General features: G+C 43.0%; 1 protein-coding gene across 6 annotated transcripts in view; it reads left to right on the top strand.

Annotated features, from left to right (window-relative positions):
- The window catches only part of MICU2 (mitochondrial calcium uptake 2), a 143,012-nt gene extending 123,563 nt beyond the window's left edge, over positions 1 to 19,449 (top strand). For all 6 annotated transcript variants that reach the window (XM_042979633.1, XM_042979762.1, XM_042979671.1 and 3 more), the window contains exons 9-12: positions 9,979 to 10,150; positions 15,487 to 15,595; positions 16,050 to 16,207; positions 18,810 to 19,449. In XM_042979633.1, the coding sequence (XP_042835567.1) occupies positions 9,979 to 10,150; positions 15,487 to 15,595; positions 16,050 to 16,207; positions 18,810 to 18,914 (544 nt within the window). In that variant the 3' untranslated portion in view covers positions 18,915 to 19,449. The remainder of the gene's footprint in view (positions 1 to 9,978; positions 10,151 to 15,486; positions 15,596 to 16,049; positions 16,208 to 18,809) is intronic.
- The last annotated feature ends 2,777 nt before the right edge of the window (positions 19,450 to 22,226 follow it).

Raw genomic sequence — 22,226 nt, 5'->3', positions numbered from 1 at the left:
TTGACAGATGAGCAGGAAATACCCAGGCAAAAATGGTTTGGCGGGAAAGCGTCTGAGGGAGCGAGAACAGCGTTAGAAAAGACGTAGAGGCATGAAAACGTACGGTTTGTAAAGGGAATTATAAGCAGTCGCATCTAGAGTAGCAAATGGAAGGTGGTGTGGTAAAAGGTGGAGCTGGAGAAGGGTGTGCTTGCCTGTGGAAGATTTTGCACTCCACGGGATCAAGCTTGAATTGACTCAGCGATGGAAGATCCTGAAGGGTGATGCCTGAAGGATACCTGGTCAGGTGTGCCCATCGTTGTGTGCGGTAGCAGAATAAAGGATAGATTTTATGCGAGAGAAGACCATTCAAATATCCCAGACAAGAAATGATGAGAGCCTTGAACCAACGTAGTAACAAGGATTTTGAAGTGGGAGAGTTTTTAAGACATAGTTAGGACATAAGATTGTAGGACCCAGAGGCGCCTGGGTGGCTCAGTTGGTTAAGCATCTGACTCTTGGATTCGGCTCAGGTCACGGTCTCACAGTTCATGAGTTCAAGCCCCACGTCGGGCTCTGAGCCGACAGCCCGGAGCCTGCTTGGGGTTCTCTCTCTCCCTCTCTCTCTGCCCCTCCCCTGTACACGCTCTCTCTGTCTCTCAAAATAAATAAATAAACTTAAAAAGAAATTTTGTAGGGCCCAGTGATTGACGAATGAGGAATGCCCAAGTTTCTGAATTCTGTCCAATTATAATGTACCCCATAGCTGAACTCCAGGAAGTCATTTAACCTCTACAATAGTTTTTCTCGACAAACATTTTTTAAAATGTCTTTTCTTATACTTGAAAAATATTACTGTCTCAACACTTCTTAAAATTTCAAAATAAATACCATGATTTAAAGCCAAGCCAGGCTATTATATCAGCTGTACTTATTCAGACTAATACACCACTTCCCCTTCACTTTAAGATTCCCTAAACTAGTTAATTTTAAAGGTGTTCTGGGAAGCAAATGAAATAGAAGTATTTATAAATAAATTAACTAAGAAATGTAAAAACAGTTAAGAGTATCTATTAAAACAATTAAATATTTACTTTATGTAGATTCCCAAATTGTAATGAGTGGGGAAAGGTTTAACATTAGGAAGAAGTAAGGGCCTCCAGGAAGGCAGGCTGCAGCTGCGAGGGGGAAACTGGCTGAGGAACTGGCAAAGGCAGCAGAGTTTGGGGAAAAAGAGGTTAAGATAAGAGTATTCTGGACCTGCCCAGTCTAGGCGCCATGCATGAAATCTCACAAACTTTCTGATAAGGTCCCAATAAAAAGTCAGGGACAAAAATCCTCGGCGGCCACCCAGCTGCGACCCCTCTCACTCTTGAGAGCTTTATACTTTCTCTCAATAAACTCTATTGCTTTACCCAAAAAAAAAAAAAAAAAAAAAAAAAAAAGGTGTTCTAACTTTAATTTTCTTTAAACAGAATAATTTTATTTAAAATTCTTACTTTAAAAAAATGTTTATTTATTTTTGGAGACAGAGACAGAGCATGAGTAGTGCAGGGGCAGGGAGAGAGGGAGACACAGAATCGGAAGCAGGCACCAGGCTCTGAGCTGTCAGCACAGAGCCGGACGCGGGGCTCGAACTCACGGACCGCGAGATCATGACCTGAGCCGAAGTCAGATGCTTAATTGACTGAGCCACCCAGGCGCCCCCAAAAAAATTGTTTCAAAGAGATGTTTGTCCTTGGTGTCGGCCACGTTCTTCCAGCTTCTCTGATAAAGGGATATTGTTTTAGAAGGTACAGCTTATTAGTTTCAAGGAAAGGCAAGGAAGGTGCCACCAAGTTATAGCTTTGGGGCTACTTAAAACTTTTGCCTGTAGACGTTAGCTTCTCATTTAGAGAAACAGTATCGATTGTGAAAAAAACATATTTGTGATTTAGACAGACCTGGGTTCAGATGTGGAACGTCATCATTTACTAAGTGGGACTTGATGAACAAGCATTTTAAGCAGAGGCTGCATTCTCTGTTCCTTCATTTGTGAAGTGATGATGATAAATATCTACTTAATAAGGTTATATATGTATATGTTAATTTATTGTGTGATTATCCATTATTCATTATCATATATTATTGTATCCTATATTGCATCATATCATATAATTATTATATTATTCATATAATGAATGTGTTGATTAATATATAATGATTAATATGTCGACTTACTCTATACAAGGGTCGGGCTCTAAGTAGGCACTCATAATAGGATGTAAACACCGATGTCAGAAGTGGGTAAGAGAAACGAGCAGAAGAAGAACAGTGGCAGTGTCATGAAATATGGAGCCACTACTGAGGCTCGCACACGAAGTCCAAACCGTGAGATTCCAGGCACTTGCTAAGAACACACCGCACATGTGGCCGCGCTTTCTGGCAGGCACCATGAAGGGGATACACGTCAGTTACCCAACTCACCGTGTGCCTGAGTTGGAAGCTCACTGGTTCGGCATGAGGGGTTGGGGGGGGCGGAGACGTTCGGTGCTCATCACGAGGTCAGAAAGAAATCTTCCGAAGGGGCTTTATAAAAAGGACACTGCGTAACATAAAGAATTGTACTCTTAACAATTATAGTAAGACCAGCGATAAATTCCACGGCCTTTTTTTTTTTTTTTTTTTTTTTTTTTTACAGCATCCTGTCAGTAGAGAACAACTAAAGTCACAGTTTTAAGCAAGGAGGCATACTTCACTTCAGCTTCTAAAATTCAGCTGCTTTTTCTTTAAAACCGCTTGAAGCTTTACTAAGCAAGTACAAGTACTAACAATTAAATGCCACAGTCTGAGAAGTTGGTAACAACATAAAAGGGAGAGAACACGGGACATGAGGTCCAAATGGCTGTAAATCCTAGGTGTGCGATTTATTTAGCTGTATGGTCTTGGGAAAATCATGTACCTTTTTCTAGTCTTTGTAAAAAGATACTTGGCAATATTTGTCCTGCCCACTTTAAAGAGTTGTGAGTAAATTTAGGGGCACCCGCGTGGCTCCGTCGCTTACGTGTCCGACCCTTGATTTTGGCTCAGGTCGTGATCTCCCGGTTCGTGAATTCAAGCCCCACGTTGGGCTCTGCACTGTGAGCACGTAGCCTGCTTGGGATTCTCTCTCTCCCCTCTGTCTGCCCCTCCCCTGCTCACTTGCTCCTCTCAAAAATAAATAAACTTTAAAATAATACATTTTTAAAAAGTAAATTTAAAAATTACAAATTATAATTTTAAAATAATCTAATGAAGGAAAAGAGCAAATCTCTAATTCATGCAAATATCCTCCTTCCTAATCATTTTTCTTTCTACTCTCATTTACATTAATATACTATCCCCAACATGAAAAGTCTGAGGTTGATCTGAGAATTAAATGAGATAATATAGGTTAAAGTATACACAACATAACACACGGTAAGCATTCAGACTACGTGCCAAACTCACGTCACCTTAGTTTTAGAGTTTCTAGTGAGTTTGTTTCCCAGCTCCCAGATCTGTCTCCTTACGGAATTCTTTTCCTCTGGCTTCTTCCTCTGTTTGCATTTCCCCGGCTCTCTTGGCCAAGAGACTTCTTCCACTAAGAGTTTCCTCAGTCTCTTTTCCCAAAGGCTCCTTAATCCAGCATCTAAACAAAAAAATCAAAACTAAAAGTATATTCTCATCTTTTCCCCCAAGGACTGACTGCTTTAAAATTCAGAGAGAAGGATTTTTCAAGTTAGAACAGAAAGCTGGATACTACTTGTATTTTTCATCACAGATGACAAAGCTATTTCCTACTTTATTATCAATTTTTGTATTTGAAAATTCAGTAGTGTCACTTTAAGACAAAATATTGAGAACTTGTATCAGTTTTATGAAGGATCCCTAGTCCTTATAAAATCTGCTGAAAATGCTCTAGTAATATAATTAAACTTATGAACAAATACAAAATTAAAAAGCAAGAATTAATATATAAAGTGTCAAGAAAAGGCAAGGCTAAAAACACATTTATTTTGCGATCTTAGGAACTGCATCAGGAGACAGACATTAAGGCAACAACCCAGATCATGGTTCAAAGAGACAAAGGAGCTCAGATTTGTAAAGGCAAAGGAAGGGGGCACCTGGGTGGCTCAGTCGGTTAAGCGGCCGGCTTCGACTCAGGTCATGATCTCGCGGTCCGTGAGCTTGAGCCCCACGTCGGGCTCTGTGCTGACAGCTCAGAGCCTGGAGCCTGTTTCAGATTCTGTGTCTCCCTCTCTCTGACCCTCCCCCGTTCATGCTCTGTCTCTCTCTGTCTCAAAAATAAATAAACGTTAAAAAAAAAAATTTAAAGGCAAAGGAGGAATTTTAGGCACATTACATAAGTTGGAGGGTTTTTTGTTTGTTTCTTAGGTCGGTTCTGGCAGGCTTAGGGTAACACTGTCCCGTACGCGATTCGTTGCCAAGATCAGTGCTGGGCAAAAAGTCCGTTTTCGTCCATTCTCGCATGTGACACACACTCGTCTAGAATGCTTGCAGTTTGGCAACAAGCCAAGGTTAGCATTCTTCCAAGAACTGAGCCGGGAAATACGCATAGGCCCTACCTCTTCACTGTCCTCCCCACTCCATTTGAAGTGACTTTCTTCCTCAGTGCTTACTCTGTTCTATTGTTCTTTTATCAATAGGAAAAGGTAGGTCAAATTGAACCAGTCAATATTCCAGATTTTGTTTCATGCATTATTAATTTAAATTCTAGAATTCGTTATAAGTTTAAATACTTCACACAAAAGAATTTAGAAGTTTCTGGAACGAAAACATTTCTTAGTAAATGTAGACTTGACACTAAGGAAAAAAGCAATTATTTAAAAATCTGTTTTACATCCTGTAAAACAGTAATTTTGTTTAAATCTCCAGGTCAGGGGCACCTGGGTGGCTCAGTCGGTTGAGCGGCCAACTTCGGCTCAGGTCACGATCTCGCGGTCTGTGAGTTCGAGACCCGCGTCGGGTTCTGTGCTGACAGTTCAGAGCCTGGAGCCTGCTTCATATTCTGTGTCTCCCTCTCTCTGACCCTCCCCTGTTCATGCTCTGTCTCTCTCTGTCTCAAAAATAAATAAACGTTAAAAAAAAAATTTTTTTTTAATAAATAAATAAATAAATCTCCAGGTCAATTTTTACTTTACAAAATATTGATGTTTCCATCTAACTCTTGGCCCTAAATTCTTATTATACCTGATAATATGCAGAAATCCTGTACTAGACAGGCTCATTGTGTGATACAGCCAAAACACAGGGAATTTAAGTTAGAAAAACCTCATCAGAAATGTGTTAAGTTATTGCCATTCCACAGAAGAATTTAACTGATGTACTGTAGACAGACCACTGCTGTGTTCAGATAGTTCATGTTTTTAATTTCTCAGGAGGAGTCCAAAGTTGCATAATGTCGGTAGGAATTGTCAACCAGTGTTATCCGAACCCAATGATTACTAAGTAGGTAAAGTCGCATGTCTGAATGCAGGAGACAGGGCACATTCAGAAACGAGACGTTCACCGTGGCTGAAGCAGAAGTAAGAGCGGAAGCTGGGAAGATCAGCAGAGGCACAGCGGTGAAGGCTTTCGTGCCTTGTGGAGAAGGGCCGAGAGTCACCAAAGACCTTGAAGCGGGGGGGAGGCGGTCATCGCATCCGGCAGATTGGCCAGGCAAATCCAGCAGAGGGCAAGGAGATCCGTCGGAAGCCGTTGCATCAACAGAGCAGAAAGGGCGGTGATCAGACCGAGGTGGTGGCGGCGGGAACAGAAATGAGTGGAGCATCCAAGGGATTATTTAGGAGAAGGGAGTCAACAATAGTGGTGACTGACGGGATGAGGAGTGAGGAGCAAGTCCAGGCCACCGCCTGCTGTGTGTGTGGAGCCGGTGAACAATGTGATACCTGTTCACTGAGACACAACCCGAGTAGGAACAAGCTCAGCAAGGAAGGTGATGCATGCAGGGTAGACATGCTCAGGGGGAGCAGAAGGCAGATTGCAGTGGGGCGAGGAGGGAGGGAGGGGAAAGAGTGACCACAGCACAGGAAGTGGGGGGCAGGAGGCGAGGAGGGGGGGAGGGGTAAGAGTGACCACAGCACAGGAAGTGGGGGGCAGGAGGCGAGGAGGGGGGGAGGGGTAAGAGTGACCATAGCAAAGGAAGGGGGGGCAGGAGCAGGAGGGGAATGAAGAGGTTTCCACACGTGTTTGAACGATGATGTAAAGAGAGAAGGACTGAATGCAGGAGTGAATGGGAGTCAGCAGAGCAGCAAGGCCCCTGAGGAGGAAGAAAATAGAGGAAAATAGAGGTGGAATTCAGGGTGCAGGTAGATAAATCAGCCGTCAGCGGGAAAGGGACTCCTCCTGCCCCTGGGACAGAAAGGAGACGGGGATGAGTGTTGTTACATCCCTGGGGTGACAGCCAGAAAATGAGAGCGCGTCCTAAGCAGTGACCTCTGGTTGCTCTGGGAACTGGGGGCAAGCCGTGTGCTGAAGACAAGCAGCCATGGGATCGATTTGTCGAGAACGAACGCAAGTTGAAATGGCCACTGTGTGAAAGAACGGAAGAGAGCCCCCTGGCCTAGCGGAAGGGTGTTGGCAGCGTCGAGGACCCGGTCACGGCTGCGGACCGTCCGTTTATGCCGGTAGCACTAGGCGCAGTTTCTGAGGGATTTTCTTCAAGGTGCCCCCGAAGAAGGCCTTCGACGGCCCGAGGAAGCCGAGGACGTGGAGTCTGGGCTTGAGTGAGGATGAAAAGGGAGGTGGTTACCTGCAGCCTCGGCGCCGTGACCGCGGCTGACTGCTGAGTACTTCCACGCGCCTGGCCCTTGTCTGGGTATTTCACATATATTATTCCCCCGGTCCTTGGAAAGCGAGGCAGGAGTCGGATGAGATTCACAAGGGACTCCGTCCAGGGTTATATGTCTTAGAAATTGAAGACATGAGGTCCAGACCCAGGTTTCTCTTTAAAGGCTTCAAGAGCCACAAAGCTCCTAAAAGGAGTTGTCCCACAGTTCCCTGGTAGGTGGTTGGGTGCGTTGAATGGGATTTCAAGGAGCTGGCGCTAGACCAGGTGACCGAAGGGACAGAGCCAAATTAAGTAGACACGACCACATGTCGAGAGAAACGGATCAGTTAACGAGGGAGCATGTGGATAAATCTGTGATCTGTTGGGGCGCCTGGGCGGCTCCGTCGGTTGAGCGTCCGACTTCGGCTCAGGTCGTGATCTCACAGCTCGTGGGTTTGAGCCCCGCGTCGGGCTCCGTGCCGACGGCTCGGAGCCTGGAGCCCGCTTCGGATTCTGTGTCTCTTTCTCTCCCTCTGCCTCTACCTCACTCATATTCTATCTCTCTCAAAAACAAATAAACACTTAAAATTAAAAAAAAAAAAAGAAATGTTATTGCCTGAATCCCCGAATAGCGCTTTCATACATTCAAAGCTGTCTGTAAGCAGTGTTGTGCTAATAAATACACGTGACAGTCTGCTCTCGGGAAGAACAGCCTGATTTGTAGCATTTGGTCATAAGTAACGTCAGTACTCTACCAGGCCAATTTCAAGCTGCCATACGTGAAATACAGGCGGGAAAACGTGTGTAGACAATTCTCAGAGCTGGCGTGAGCCAGCTCCAGCACCCATGACCTAAAGAATTTTTAAAACTTTTTTAATGTTTGATTTTTGAGAGAGAGAGAACGCACGAGGGAGAGAGAGAGAGAGAGAGAGAGACAGTGGGGCAGGGGCAGAGAGGGAGGGAGACACAGAATCCAAAGCAGGCGCCAGGCTCCGAGATGTCAGCACAGAGCCCCACGCGGGGCTCGAACTCACGGACCGCGAGATCGTGACCTGAGCCGAAGTCGGACTCTCAACCGACTGAGCCACCCACCCATGACCTAAAAAATTTTTTTAAAAATCAGATAAGAAAAAGATTTTTTTCCCAATGTTCCCACTTAATCCACTAATTTATAAACTGTTTAACTTGTTCAGAATTTATCTGGAGACTTTATACGGTATGAATTCTTCAATTCATGTATTTATGTCCAGTGTCATGTTCCATAGTTTCCAGTCATAACAAGATCGATAATTTTAGAGTTAGGAAAGATGGCATCCTAACATATACTTTTGTTCTTCAAAAGTAACGCAATGAGTGAGGTGCCCGGCTGGCTCAGTCAGTGGAGAACGCAACTCTTGATCTCAGGGTTGTTCGAGCCCCACACTGAGTGTAGGGATGACTTAAAAATAAAATCTTCAAAAAACTAAAACAAAACAAGTGTAATTAGTAAGATGAAAGTAGCTGAAGCCAAACAATGTGTAGTTTAACAGCAGTTAAATTTTTTAACGATCCTAATAAGTTGAATGTCATCACAATATACAGTATAATAAAACTCGGTAAAACAGAGAACAAGGTATATCAGTAAAAGGTTTTGATGATGTGTTAGCCCCAACTGGAAATGCTTCAAGTGGTAGATAAAATTCTGCCTTGACCCGGAAAAACATGGCATTGATAAATCTGTGTCTCCAGTACCTTCAGACACTGTTGCGGGTAACAGACTCTTACCCATCACACAGATAGAAGCCCAAGATCAAACTCCCCCATGCTTTTCAGGTTTATGGGATAAGCGTAGAACCGAAAGCAAGTCGTTTAACAGTGACTGTTTTTCTCCCATTGAACTGGAATAGACCTGTTTTTTACCCCATGTATAATTCCATTAAATCGTGGCATGAGGGTACATTTCTTTTAACATGTAAAAAGGTGAATAAAGCAATCTTCAACGTATTAAAACACATGGAGATTATACTTTTCACATGACTTAGTTTATAAATAAATGAAGTGCAGTGGTTTTGAGTTCTTGTTCAAAGACAGTATTTTTTTAATCTGATATCCTTTCAACTTGTACTTTTCTAGGGAGCTGTTGATGAGAGTTTGCTCAAAGTGCCATGTTTTTATTTTAAAAAGAATGTTGAGTCATATATTCACATGTTATTGTCCAAATGATTATAAATATTTTCAAGTAAATCTAAGCTTTTGATGTAAAGCCATTGATTACTTGATCAACTTTGGTATCCAAAAATATTAGGAACCATTAATTATGATTAACATTCTTTTTTTTTTTTTTTTAACATTTATTTATTATTGAGAGACAGAGCATGAACAGGAGAGGGGCAGAGAGGGAGAGACACAGAATCCAAAGCAGGCTCCAGGCTCTGAGCTGTCAGGACAGAGCCCGACACGGGGCTTGAACTCATGAACTCCAAGATCATGACCTGAGCCGAAGTCGGACACCCAACTGACTGAGCCACCCAGGCGCCCCTAATTATGATTAACATTCTAAAGGCAGTAACCCAAGTGAATTTTAAGTTTCTCTGATCTTGATAATTTTTCTACATTGGAAAAAAAACTGTTACAGATGCATCAGAGCAACGTTTTACATAATTTTTATAAATCTCTATCAGAAGTAGGTTACCAAGTATAAGTTGCACAAACAAATTGAGTATAGAGTGTGACAAATTGGAGCAAGTATTAAGCAGCTTCTCTGGGGGCACCTGGGTGGCTCAGTCGGTTAAGCGTCCGACTTCCGCTCAGGTCATGATCTCACGGTACATGAGTTCGAGCCCCGCGTCCAGCTGTCCGCTGTCCGTGCAGATGCTGCTTCGGATCCTTCTGTCTCCCTGTCTCCCTGCCTCTTCTCCACTCATGCTCTCTCTCTCTCAAAAATAAACATAAAAAAAAAAAAAAAGAGTTCCTGGAAATGAAGAGGAAAGCTCTTGAGAAAGACAGTGGTACATGCCAAAAGTTAGAACAAATAAATTTTTTTTTAAATCAGCTTCTCTTCATCTTCTCCTCCCCACACCCCTTTCACCACACTAATGCTTTGTTTGACTCAGCATGTCAAGAGGCCAGCCGCTCCGTGGGTACCGCCGAAGGTGCCTCGCGGGCCTACTGACAATATTAAAATCGAATGCCACTAGTTCCTGACATCAATTTTATATTTTAACGTTTAGATTTATGGAGAATTTACAAACAGAGGTCCAAGAAATGGAATTCCTTCAGTTTTCTAAAGGCTTGAGTTTCATGAGAAAAGAAGACTTTGCAGAATGGCTACTTTTTTTCACTAACACTGAAAATAAAGACATCTATTGGAAAAATGTAAGAGAGAAGTTGTCAGCAGGAGAGGTTCGTATGCCTTTTTATTATGCTTTTGGTAAAGATGAAATCATGTTCAAAACATTTATATAATTGAATAAAGTAGCTTTCAAAGTAACCCAAACCATGTTACTCTCTTATTTGAGTGTAAAATCAAGGTGAGAAACGGTGTTTACGTTTTCTTATGAATGAATTACTGCCCAGATGGAATCAGTGTTCCAAACAGGAGTTTTGCCTTTCCGGCAAAGTCAGTAATAACAGCGTCCACTGTCACCACTGTTGTTCTGGAAGTCCCAGCCAGTGCAAACTAACAGAGTCAAAGAGTATGAACATTTGCAAGGGGGGACAGTCGGCTGTGTGTGCATAGATGTGATTCTATGCCTGCAGAACCCAAGAGAGTCGCACTGAAAAGCGATTAGAAACAGCCAAAATTCAGTGAAGTGCCTGTTACACTGCTAGGATGTTAGCAGTAGCTGCCCTGTGTGCAAATTACAGGTTAGAAAAGGTAACGGCAGGGGCACCTGGTGGCTCAGTCGATTAATCCTGATGTCAGCTCAGGTCATGATCTCACTTGTTCGTGAGATCGAGCCCCACATTGGGCTCTGCACTGACAGCGTGGAGCCTGCTTGGGATCCTCTCCCTCTCCCTCCCTCTCCCTCTCTCTCTCTGCCCCTCCCACATTCTCCCTCTCTCACTCTCAAAATAAATAAGTAAACATTAGGGGCGCCTGGGTGGCACAGTCGGTTAAGCGTCCGACTTCGGCTCAGGTCACGATCTCGCGGTCCGTGAGTTCAAGCCCCGCGTCGGGCTCTGGGCTGATGGCTCGGAGCCTGGAGCCTGTTTCCGATTCTGTGTCTCCCTCTCTCTCTGCCCCTCCCCCGTTCATGCTCTGTCTCTCTCTGTCCCAAAAATAAAAATAAAAAACGTTGAAAAAAAAAATTTTTAAAAATAAATAAATAAATAAGTAAACATTAAAAAAAAAAAGAAAATGTAATGGCGTGTATATATACACACTTTCTTTTTTTAATGTTTACATGTGTATATGTTTATATATATGTGTATTAAGTAATGATTGCCAAACTATTAATGATTAATATACTGTTGTAAGATTTGAAGTGATTTTTTACTTTATATATTGCTTTTACTTTATTGTTCCAAAACATAGTATTGGAGTGGGCATATGTTTTTATATAATTTTTTCATTTTTTTTTTTAATGTTTATGTATTTTTGAGAGAGACAGAGAGTAAGCAGGGGAGGGGCAGAGAGAGAGGGAGACACAGAATCCCAAACAGGCTCCGGGCTCTGAGCTGTCAGCACAGAGCCCGACACGGGGCTCGAACTCACGAACCGTGAGATCATGAGCTGTGCTAAAGTGGGAGGCTTAACCGACTGAGCCACCCAGGCGCCCCTATATAATTTTTTAAAGCTATTTCTATAGTGAGGGAAAAGATCATAAAATATAATTAAGATCTCATTTGTAATTGAAATAGAAACACATAAAATTAAAAATGAATTTAACAAGAAATACATGAAAATGAAACTTTAAAGTCTTGATAGATATAAAAGAAAACTTGCCTAATTATAGCGCCATCTCCTATTTCTGAACGGGAAGTCTTAATATTATAGACGTAGCAGTTGTCCCTTAGAGTCGTCTGTAAATGTAACGCTTATACTGGAACAGCCTGGGTCTGCTGCAGTTCTGAAACTGCCGCGCCGTCCCCGTGGCCAACGCAAGGAAGATCTCTTTCTCAGTCGTGCCACATTCCACTGTGGGCTGCCAGGCGCCTCTGCCTCCTCAGTCGCTCAGGGACCCAGACTCTTCAAGCTCTGCCATCTTGGGGCTTTACCGTCTGGAAAAAACATCATCTTCAGAGGCCGTGGCGGGAAAAGAAAGGAGTGAGTACATTCCAGCAATTAAGTGTGTTGGCCTAGAAACACCACACTTGGCTACCGGCCACACTGATCACGTGACCCCACGTAGCTGCAAAGAAGCAGAAAGGTGTGATCTTTCCTATGTGCAGGAACCAAAAAGTATCGGTGGGCAGTAATGGGTTTCAATAAAAATGTCATCAGATTGTCATGAGTGAACTAGACAGGCCGTAAAAGTTTCTATGAAAAGAATGCTGCAGGGACGAGATATCCAGGAAATCTCTGTAACTTCTCCCAGTTTGCTATGAACCTGAAATGGCTTTTAAAAAATTAAGTCTTCGGGGCGCCTGGGTGGCTCAGTATGTTAAGTGTCCGACTTCAGCTCAGGTCATGATCTTGCCGTTCTGAGTTCAAGCCCCGCATCGGGCTCTGTGCTGACAGCTCAACCTACTTAGAATTCTGTGTCTCTCGCTCTCTCTGCCCTTCCCCCACTCACACCCTGCCTCTCTCTCTCTCAAAAATGAATAAATGTTTTAAAATGTCTAAATAATAAAAATTTAAAAAACAAAATAAAAAATTAAGTCTTTAAAAAAAGAATATTGAGATATTAAAATATATTACCAAATATTGATAACTAGAACAGCCTGTTACAATGAATTTGACAGACCTATCAATTGAACAGAATATAAAGTCCAAAACTAGACCCAAATACACATGGAAATCTAGTATATGTGAATTCATATTGTAAATTAGCTGGGTAAAAGAGGAATTATTAATAAATGGCATTAGGTTAATTGACTGGCCATCTGAGGGAGACATGAACGTAAATCTCTGCCTCACTCCTTACTCTAAAATTCCAGATAGATCTAAGAATCAAATGTTACAGGGGGAAATGAAACTGAGTATGTAGAGAAGGAAACTTGGAAACAATCATCTCAGAGTAGGGTATGCATATTTCTCTAGGCAAAACTCAGAAGCTTTCAAGGAAAAGTTGATGAAATTGCTGTCTAAAAGTTAAAAATTCTGTTGCTTTCCCCTTATCCCCCTCAAAACTGGGATCAAAGTCAAAAGAAAAAATATTAACAAATTGGGGGGAGGGAAGAAATATTGGCATCATATGTAATGGGCCCATTTCTTTAATTTATCATGAGATCTTTAAAAATCAAGAATTTTGAAAGGTCTTAAATTTTGCCCTATTTAATGTATAAAGGGATCCTAAAAACCAATGTGTTAATAAATGTAAAGTATCTGAGATTTTATCTATTTGGAAGTTAGCCTGTACCATTTCATGGATGCTGACCGAAGATACAAGACTATCGGGTCAGAGACAAAGAACATTATCATTCATAGCATAGCAACAGCATGAGCATCATGTTTGTGTCAGTCCTCCCTCGCCTCCCAAGTCCCATGGGGACCATGCTGAGTACCCTGTGGATGCTGCCCACACACATAGCCAAGAAAGCTCATCTTCAGGACTCTGAATCTTTTATAATGGGCAGTAAGCAAAACTGTGCTCTACTTCCAAAGCAGGCATCGTCAATATTCTAGGCTGTTCGCTATACAAATGCCCTTAGAAAGATAGTCTGGAATAATAAAGTAGTTGGAGCTTCTCATTGAAAGATGTGCAGAAACGTGAGAGACCCATGGAGACTTGTCTCTCAGCAGTAAGCCACATAACAGCTCATTAAAAATCTAGGCAGAGGACATAAAAAAGACACAAGAATAGAACTCCACAAATCACCAATAAGAGCAGAAGAGAAAAGTGTTTAAACTTCATTCACAGTTAAAGACCTACAGATTCAAACATTGATGGCATGCTATTTTTCACCTATCAGTAAAGGAAAAATCAGAAGGTTGCACCGAGGGGCGGCTTTGAGATTACGATACAGAGGAATGGCCACTCTTCTGCTAATAAGATGTATTCTTAAGAGTACAAAGCAAAGTGTAGAAATGGGTGAAGAGGACACTCCCACTGTGTAAAACAGGGGTGTGTGTATGCTCTTTTATACGAGTAGAATATTTCTGGAAGCATACGCAAAGAATTGGTACCAGTGCTTTACCTCTGGGAAAGGGAACTGGAGGTCAAAGGAGGGAAAAAGACTTTTTGTTTTTTATCCATTCTAGAATTTGTTTTTTTACCATGTGTATATGTTACCTCTTCAAAGACTTAACTAAATTTTAAAAGTAAAAATTCCATGAATTTACCAAGGCTGTGGGCAGTGAAACTTGAATAAGACCACCACCTATATGCAGAGGACATGATCCTGAAGGTGCCTACAAAAGAAACCTTTATATATATATAAATATATGTACATATATATATTTATATATATATATATATATTCAGAGAGAGCGAGTGTGAGCAGGGGAGCGGGCAGAGGGAGAGAGAGAGAGGGAATCTCAAGCAGGCTCCCTGCTCAGCATGGAGCCTCACGTAGGGCTCCATTCCATGACCCTGGGAGCATGACCTCAGCTGAAATCAAGATTGGACGCTCAACCGACTGAGCCACACAGGTGCCCCGAGAAAGTTTTTTTTTTTAGGCAGGGAAGAATTTACTTTCAAATTAACAGTTTTCATACTTTGTTTACTTTTTCAGTGGAAAAACTAGTTTTTCTAACTTTGTTTTGTTTTGTTTTTATGGGCAGAGGTTTTGAAGTTAGGAACCAAGGTTCAAATCCTGATTGTTCCACTTGGTAGATCTTGAGCAAATCACTTACTTCCTGAAAGGTTACTCCGCTAAGGCTCGGAGAGGCCAAGACCATGCACACAGTAAATGGCAGAACTGGAATGAAAGCACAGGTTTTCTAACTCCAAAACCCAGTGCTCTTTCTCCGTGCCGTGTCCACGGATAAAGCAGAAAAGCAAGGAGGCAGAGCACTTAACGGGGTGTTAGTTTCCTCAGCCATAACAAAATGCCACAGGCCGGATGGCTCAAACAACACATTCATTTTCTCACAACTCTGGAGCCCGGAGTCCAAGATCAAGGTGCCGGCAGGTTGGTTTTTGGTGAGGCCTCTCCTCCCAGCTTGCAGACCACCACCGCCTTCTCACCCTGTCCTCACGAGGCCTGTCTGTGCTTACGTGCGGAGTGAGCGTGCGCTGCTGTCCCCTTCTCTTATCGGGACATCGGTGCTATCAGAGTGGGGTCCTACCCTTGTGACCTCAGGTAGCCTTAATTGCTTCCCTAAAGGTCCCGTCTCCGAGTACAGTTATGTTGGGTGTTTGGGTTTCAGCCTGTGGATTTTGCGGAGACAACTCGGTCTGTGACACAGGGCCACCCCGGTTCTCGCCCTGCGCGATCCAGGAGACCCCTTGCACAGAGTGTGCAGTCTGCCACCCATGCACGGTGGCCCTGCCCGTCTTTTTAATAGACTCTCTTGGAAGGCTACAAAAGTTTGCAAGCTTTATGGTAGAAACAGGACTTACGCTTCTGCTTATATTCTGAGATCGGTTTTACAAAATCGTAATTAACACTCACTTTTGTTATTTTATTAGAGTATTAGTTTGGATGAGTTCAAGTCCTTTTGTCATTTTGCCACCCACCTAGAAGATTTTGCTATTGCCATGCAAATGTTTAGTTTAGCTCACCGTCCTGTCAGACTGGGTAAGTGACGTGACTTCGTTTAATTTTTGTCATCTACAAATAACATCACTCTGTTCTTCAACGAGAACATACCAGTCAAGGAGCCAATTACCAGTGAAACAGTTGATTAGCCTTTTAACTAATTCAGTATGGTTACTCTAGACTTACAAGGACTCTCACATTTAACAATTACGTTATTTGCTTTTACTTTCTTATTTCCTAAAAAGGAAAAGGGAATATTTAAATATGTTCTTTAGAACATTGATTCAATTAAAACAGGCTGCCTCTCTTTCGGTTACTTTCAAGACATTTCTCAGCCAAATGTATTATTTCAACATATTCTTAATGAGTATTTTTTGTTTTGTGATAATGAACATTTAGACTTAATTTTGCTTCTCAAATAATAAAATTTAGGTGAATTCCACTTAGACTATTTCACACAGTTGATGCGTTGTTTTATGTTTTCTTTTTTCAGCGGAGTTTAAGAGGGCCGTGAAAGTAGCAACAGGGCAGGAACTCTCAAACAATATTTTGGACACCGTGTTCAAGATCTTTGATGTGGATGGTGATGAATGTCTTAGTCATGGAGAGTTTCTCGGGGTGTTAAAAAACAGGATGCATCGAGGTTTATGGGTAAAGATTTTGAGTTTTTAATAACTACATGTTTACATGTAATTAAGTGAATGGCATTACACCTAGAATTTGGGCAATGTGTGTGTGGTCGTAAATGGAGGTCTTATCATTTGTGAAGAGATTATAAGCCATGATCACAAACCGAGATGTCTCCTTCAGATGGGATCCAGTATTTTCCTTTGCTTTTTTTTTTTTTTTTTTTTTTTTAATATGAATCTAATCAGAAACTGCCATTCAGAAATCATTTTACTTTGGGCTCTGTAGTTAGACACACCTAAATTCAAATCCCAGCTCTGTCACCGGCTGCCTAATCTTGCAAAGCCACTTAACTTTTCAGAGCCTCCCATTCCTCATCTGTACAATGAGGAAACTAATAGAATCTACCAGAAAACAATGTTGTAAGAATTAAGCGTAAAATACTTAGGATAGTGCCTGAGACAGTTGAAGTAAATGTTAGCCATTGTTATTGTATTCAGATTCTTCACAAATTAGTCTATAATTGTGGGGCAAATAAAACTCAAAATTTTGTTTAAATTGGAATCTGCTTAGAAGCACCATCATAAGGGTAGTATGCTAAGCGAAATCAGAGAAAGACAAATATCATATGACTTCACTCATATGAGGACTTTAAGAGATAAAACAGATGAACATAAGGGAAGGGGAAGGAAAATTACATAAAAACAGGGAGGGGGACAAAACAAAAGAGGCTCATAAATGTGGAGAACAAACTGAGGGTTGCTGGAGGGGTTGTGGGAGGGGGATGGGCTAAATGGGGGAGGGGCACTAAGGAATCGACTCCTGAAATCATTGTTGCACTATATTCTAACTAATTTGGATGTAAATCAAAAAGTAAATAAATTATTAATTAAAAAAAGAAGCACCCTCATAAAAGCAGTCTGCAGGTTGAAAACAAGGGTGGAAAGAAAACTGTATGGTAAGAGGCAGTTCGGCCAGAAGAAAGGAGAGAATGAGGGAGAGAATGTGGTGGCTTCATGAACAGCCCCCTTCATTTACTCCTCGAAAAGCACATCATTTTCCTGCTACCCACATTATTAATGGAAAATGAGTAAATATGATTTCTGTTAACAGATGTGTCTCACAAGCTTTGTAGGCATCCAGCATCTCATCGTGAATAATCCTGTCCCTGAAAATGAAACCAGCCTTTGCAGTAACGATTTAATATACCCACGAGCCTCTGCCGTTTCTCAAAGACATTAAATAGAGCTGTAAATCGATCCGGAAAAGAATATATATAAAATCTAAAATAGGGACACCTGGGTGGCTCAGTCTGTTAAGCGTTTGACTCTTGATTTCGGCTCAGGTCATGACCTCACCAGTTTGTGAATTCGAGCGCCGAGTCAGGCTGCACCCTGATAGCTGATAGCACAGAGCCTGCTCGGGATTCTCTCTCTCCCTCCCTCTCTGGCCCTCCCCCACTTGTGCACGCATGCTCTCTCCCTGTCTCTCTCTCAAATAAATAAACTTTTTAAATAAATCTAAAACTTTAGCAGGGCACCGGTGTAGCTTAGTTGGTTTAGTTTCCAACTCTTGATTTCGGCTCAAGTTGTGATCTCACCATCATGAGATAGAGCCCCATGTCGGGCTCCGCACTGGGCATGAAGCCAGCTTAAGATTCTCTCTCTCTCTCTCTCTCTCTCTCTCTCTCTCTCTCTGCCCCTCTCCTGCTCACACATGCTAGCTTGCTCACTCGTTCACTCTCTCTAAAAAAAAATTTCAACTGGCAGATTTGCTTCCATTTGGGAGATATCCAGCAATGCTGTCCTCCTGTGCTCACCAAGGATACAAATGTTTTTTAACCTTTACTTTCTTCTTTAACAGAGGAATAATACTCATAGAACTTTTTAATTCACAGAGCACTTAGGTGAATTATAGTCTTTTTTCTTAAAGCCTCTTATAAAATATATTTTTTCTTTTTAACTTAGGTTTAAATCAGAGTTTTAGGCTTATAATTTATATTCCACATAGCTAAATAAAGTTCACCATAAAAAGGAAAACATTATAGGGGCGCCTGGGTGGCTCAGTCGGTTGAGCGTCCAACTTCGGCTCAGGTCACGATCTCGCGGTCCGTGAGTTCGAGCCCCGCGTCGGGCTCTGGGCTGATGGCTCGGAGCCTGGAGCCTGCTTCCGATTCTGTGTCTCCCTCTCTCTCTGCCCCTCCCCCGTTCATGCTCTGTCTCTCTCTGTCTCAAAAATAAATAAATGTTAAAAAAAAAAATTTTTTTTTAATTAAAAAAAAGGAAAACATTATAAAATATTATAAAGCGTCATGAAATCATTACATTTTTTAAAACCAATATATGAAAGAAATTGCCCACGATCTTCATTATCTTCTTACGGAAGAGGCTCCAGTCACGTGCACTTAGCCTCCACTCTTGAGTTCCCCAAGGCTGTTCTTACATCACGTTCACGTTTTATCCTTTACCCCGTCCTACTTACAGTTCTGTTGGAATCCTCTTTCACAACATAATCCATCTCAGGGGCTCTCTGGAGGCATGTGGGAAATAAATGGTAACCGAGCTCGCATGAAATCGTGTCTAACCTTGAAGAGAATGATCTCTTTACTTTCGCTTTGTGTTAACAGGTCCCACAGCAACAAAGTATACAAGAATACTGGAAATGTGTGAAAAGAGAAAGCATTAAAGGAGTAAAAGAAGTCTGGAAACAAGCTGGAAGAGGTCTGTTTTAGAAAAATAATATGGGAATTACATTGCTCTGAATGTCAGAATTTGGAATTTTTTTTTTAAGTACTAGATGTTTGTCTTCTGGAGGCTTCATTGATTTTCTTTGTCATATAAAGATGCCTTGTATTTACTTCCTGATTCAGTAATTTCTTGATAAAATTTCATTAAAGAACTTAGTAAATACAGGTACTGGATTCTGTCAGAGGGCCTAGAATTGAAGTCATGCTTTGTACTTTGATAAGATTGAAAACCTCATTATTCACTGATTTCTTAGACACAGTAGTAAAACATCTCTTTGGAAGGGTGTCAGTGAGTAATTACAGAAAAAAGTAGACACACAAGGCTAAGATCAAGGCCAGGAGTCCTGGTGTTCCCAGTAGCACAAATTCAGTTAAGAACATTTCAGGTTTTCTTGTCTGCATCTCATATCTCATAAGCTTCTTGTACATTTTATTTCAGTTAGCTGTATATTAATTGTCCTAAAAATAATGTGTAAATTTCAATATCGTATGTGGAAACCAAATAAAGTATTTACACAGATACAAAAATTATATTTTTAATGTGTTTTTTAAAACTTTTTTATAAATATAAATACTCTCATCCTTGCCAACCACATTAGTTCAGGTTCTCAGAAACTAGCGTAATTGGGGGATCCCCTGGCTGGCTCAGTCAGTGGAGCAAGCAAGACTCTTGATCCTGGGTCTGTGGGTTCAAGCCCCACACTGGATGTAGATGTTATTTAAAAATAAAATTAAAAAAAAAAAAAAACTATAGTGTTTTGGGGAGAATCTTGAACACAAGATCGGGGTCTCATGGCATATAGTGGGTTGTGGGTAAATGTTTTAAATGGCACTAAAAATTAATTGGCATTAAATATAAAATGCTGTTGTAAGTAAAATGGCATTTTTAAACACAATAAGTGAAAATTACTTTAAAAAAAATTTTTTTAATGTTTGTTTTTGAGAGCATGAGCAGGGGAGGGGTAGAGAGAGAGGGAGACACAGAATGTGAAGCAGGCTCCAGGCTCCGAGCTGTCAGCACAGAGCCGAACGCAGGAAAATTATATTTTAAAAATAAGCTACTTAAGTAAGAATATTGCAAATCTTTGAAACAGGTTTCGGGGTGCCTGGGTGGCTCGGTCAGTTAAGTGTTCGACTCGATTTCAGCTGGGGTCCTAATCTCACTCTCATGAAATTGAGCCCCACGTCAGGCTCCAAGCCGAGTGCAGAGCCTGCTGAAGAGTCTCTCTCTCCCTCTCTCTGCCTCACCCCTCCATTTCTCCTCCTGTGTCTCTCTAAAATTAAACAAACAAAAAAAAAGTTTTAAAAATAGTAATAATGATAACTAAAACATGTTCCATTCCCTGGTTAAATGGCTGATTCTGAGACCAGAGCAGGGAAAGTACAAGATGAGCCTGGAAGTAAGAGATAATAATGAGGATGTCCCAAATGTAGCAAAAAGGCAACAGCCGACTTGAAGGGGCTCCCCCTGGCCGAATCCGGTACAATCTGCGTATCAAAGTAATTAATGTCAGCAATGGATCGTAACCTACTGACTGAATCAGAAGAATCTGTGAGGCCAACAGGCGGAAAAGCAGGGGGATCCATACGTCCGGCGTCTCTCAAACAAAGAAGTGCAGAAGCCAAAGGACTTTGAACACCAGAGCCTGGGAGGAAACGAGTCTGAATCTACCAGGAAGAAAATGGGAAAGCGGGGAAAAAAGAGAGGTGCGTAACTGCGAGCTGGGGGAGACAAAAGGCCGTGCGGGCGCGGAGGGGAGGGACCCCCTTCTGCGGAGGGACGAAGGGAAGAGAAAGAGTGGCCAGGACAGTGCGGGACCTTATCCGGACAGGAGACAGGCCTCGGACTGAGACAGAGGGATCCGATCTCTGACTGGGGGGCTTTCTTCGGACTGGGGCCTGGGGCCCGCTCCCTGTTCGCGCACCTGGGGAGGAGGGGAGCCAGGGGCCTGGGTGCGGGGATAGGTCAGGGGCTCAGTCCGCAGCTGGAGAAAGCGGTTGCCATTCTGGAGGGCTGCGCGATAGCACAGACCCCGCCTGCGTCCACCCCCCACCCCCACCCCCACCCCCCCCACACACCCCCCCCACACCCCACCCCCACACCCCACCCCCGTGCAGTGGCTGGGCCAAGGGTGCAGTCTGCAGGAGGAAAAGGCCGCCGTGTCCCTGGAGTCCGCCACCCCGGGGCTCGCAGGGGCAAGGGCAGCGGCTCTCCCCATCTGCAGTACGAGAAGGCGGTGGTCCCTGAAGTGCGGCGGCAGAGACGAAGCCACCAGGACCACACGTGGCCACGACGAGAGGCGCTTCCCCAGCGCCAGAGCGCACGGAGCGCGACTTGGAATCCTAGCCAAGCGCAGGGTCAGGGGTGTTGGCGGAGAGAGAAGGACCCCCCCCCCCCCCCCCCGTCTGCGCCCCTGGCACGGTGAGGACGACTCAAACGGAGGCCACCGGGTGGGCTCCGTGGAGAAGAGACTGGGGGCTCAGCATTCCCCCCACCCCCCCCACCAAGGAGGGGACTCAGGGCTCACCCCCTGGGCCCATAGTGGAGGTGGGGCCAGATGACGCCAAGCCACGCCCCTTTGCCCTGGGCAACTGCCTATCCACCGGAGCAGCACCGACCCTGCGGACAGCTCCTCCCCACAAGCGTTGCCTGGATTGACTCTAGGTCAACTCTGGATGAGCAGATACATTCTCCCCCCACTCCCCCACCCCCGCCCCATTTCTCCTCCTTATCTCCTCCCTCCCCTGGGCTGGTTACTCTGGTCATTGGTCTCTCTAAACAGGCATAGTTAATCCATTGTCTTGCACATGTTCTACACCTCCTTCTTTACACTCCTTTCTCTCTCTGGAATTACCAAGCCATATAGTTGCTCTGCGTAACTTTCTCTTTGTTTCATTTTCCCTGCCTCCTTTATTTTCCTCTCTCTCTCTCTCATGATTAAGCCTTCTAGTCTCTCAGCCTGGTCAATGTTTATTTTTTCTCCCCCGTCATTTCTCTCTTTGTACTCTTCCACCAGCCCCGCCCCCACCCTCTTCTCTACTTGCAGTCAGTGTTTTTTGGGTTTTTGTTTTTCTATGTCTGTGTCATTTATGTGTTTGCGTGTTTTTGTCTCCTGTTTGTCTATCTGTTTTCCTTTCCAGGGCTACTCCAAGGAACAAGTCAAAGCACACCTGTGGAGGGTCCAAACTATCACTACGAGTAGGGTAATAAAATAAACTCACAACAGAGAGCAAGTAACAATCGCCGAAAAAACACCTGCTGAAGGGCCAGGCCCTGGACAGTGCATGACCCTCCTT

The sequence above is a fragment of the Panthera tigris genome, chromosome A1 (genome assembly GCF_018350195.1).
Source record: "Panthera tigris isolate Pti1 chromosome A1, P.tigris_Pti1_mat1.1, whole genome shotgun sequence".
NCBI classification, from domain to species: domain Eukaryota; kingdom Metazoa; phylum Chordata; class Mammalia; order Carnivora; family Felidae; genus Panthera; species Panthera tigris.
Note: the sequence above shows the minus strand (reverse complement) of the source record. Positions and strands in the feature narration are given on the sequence as shown.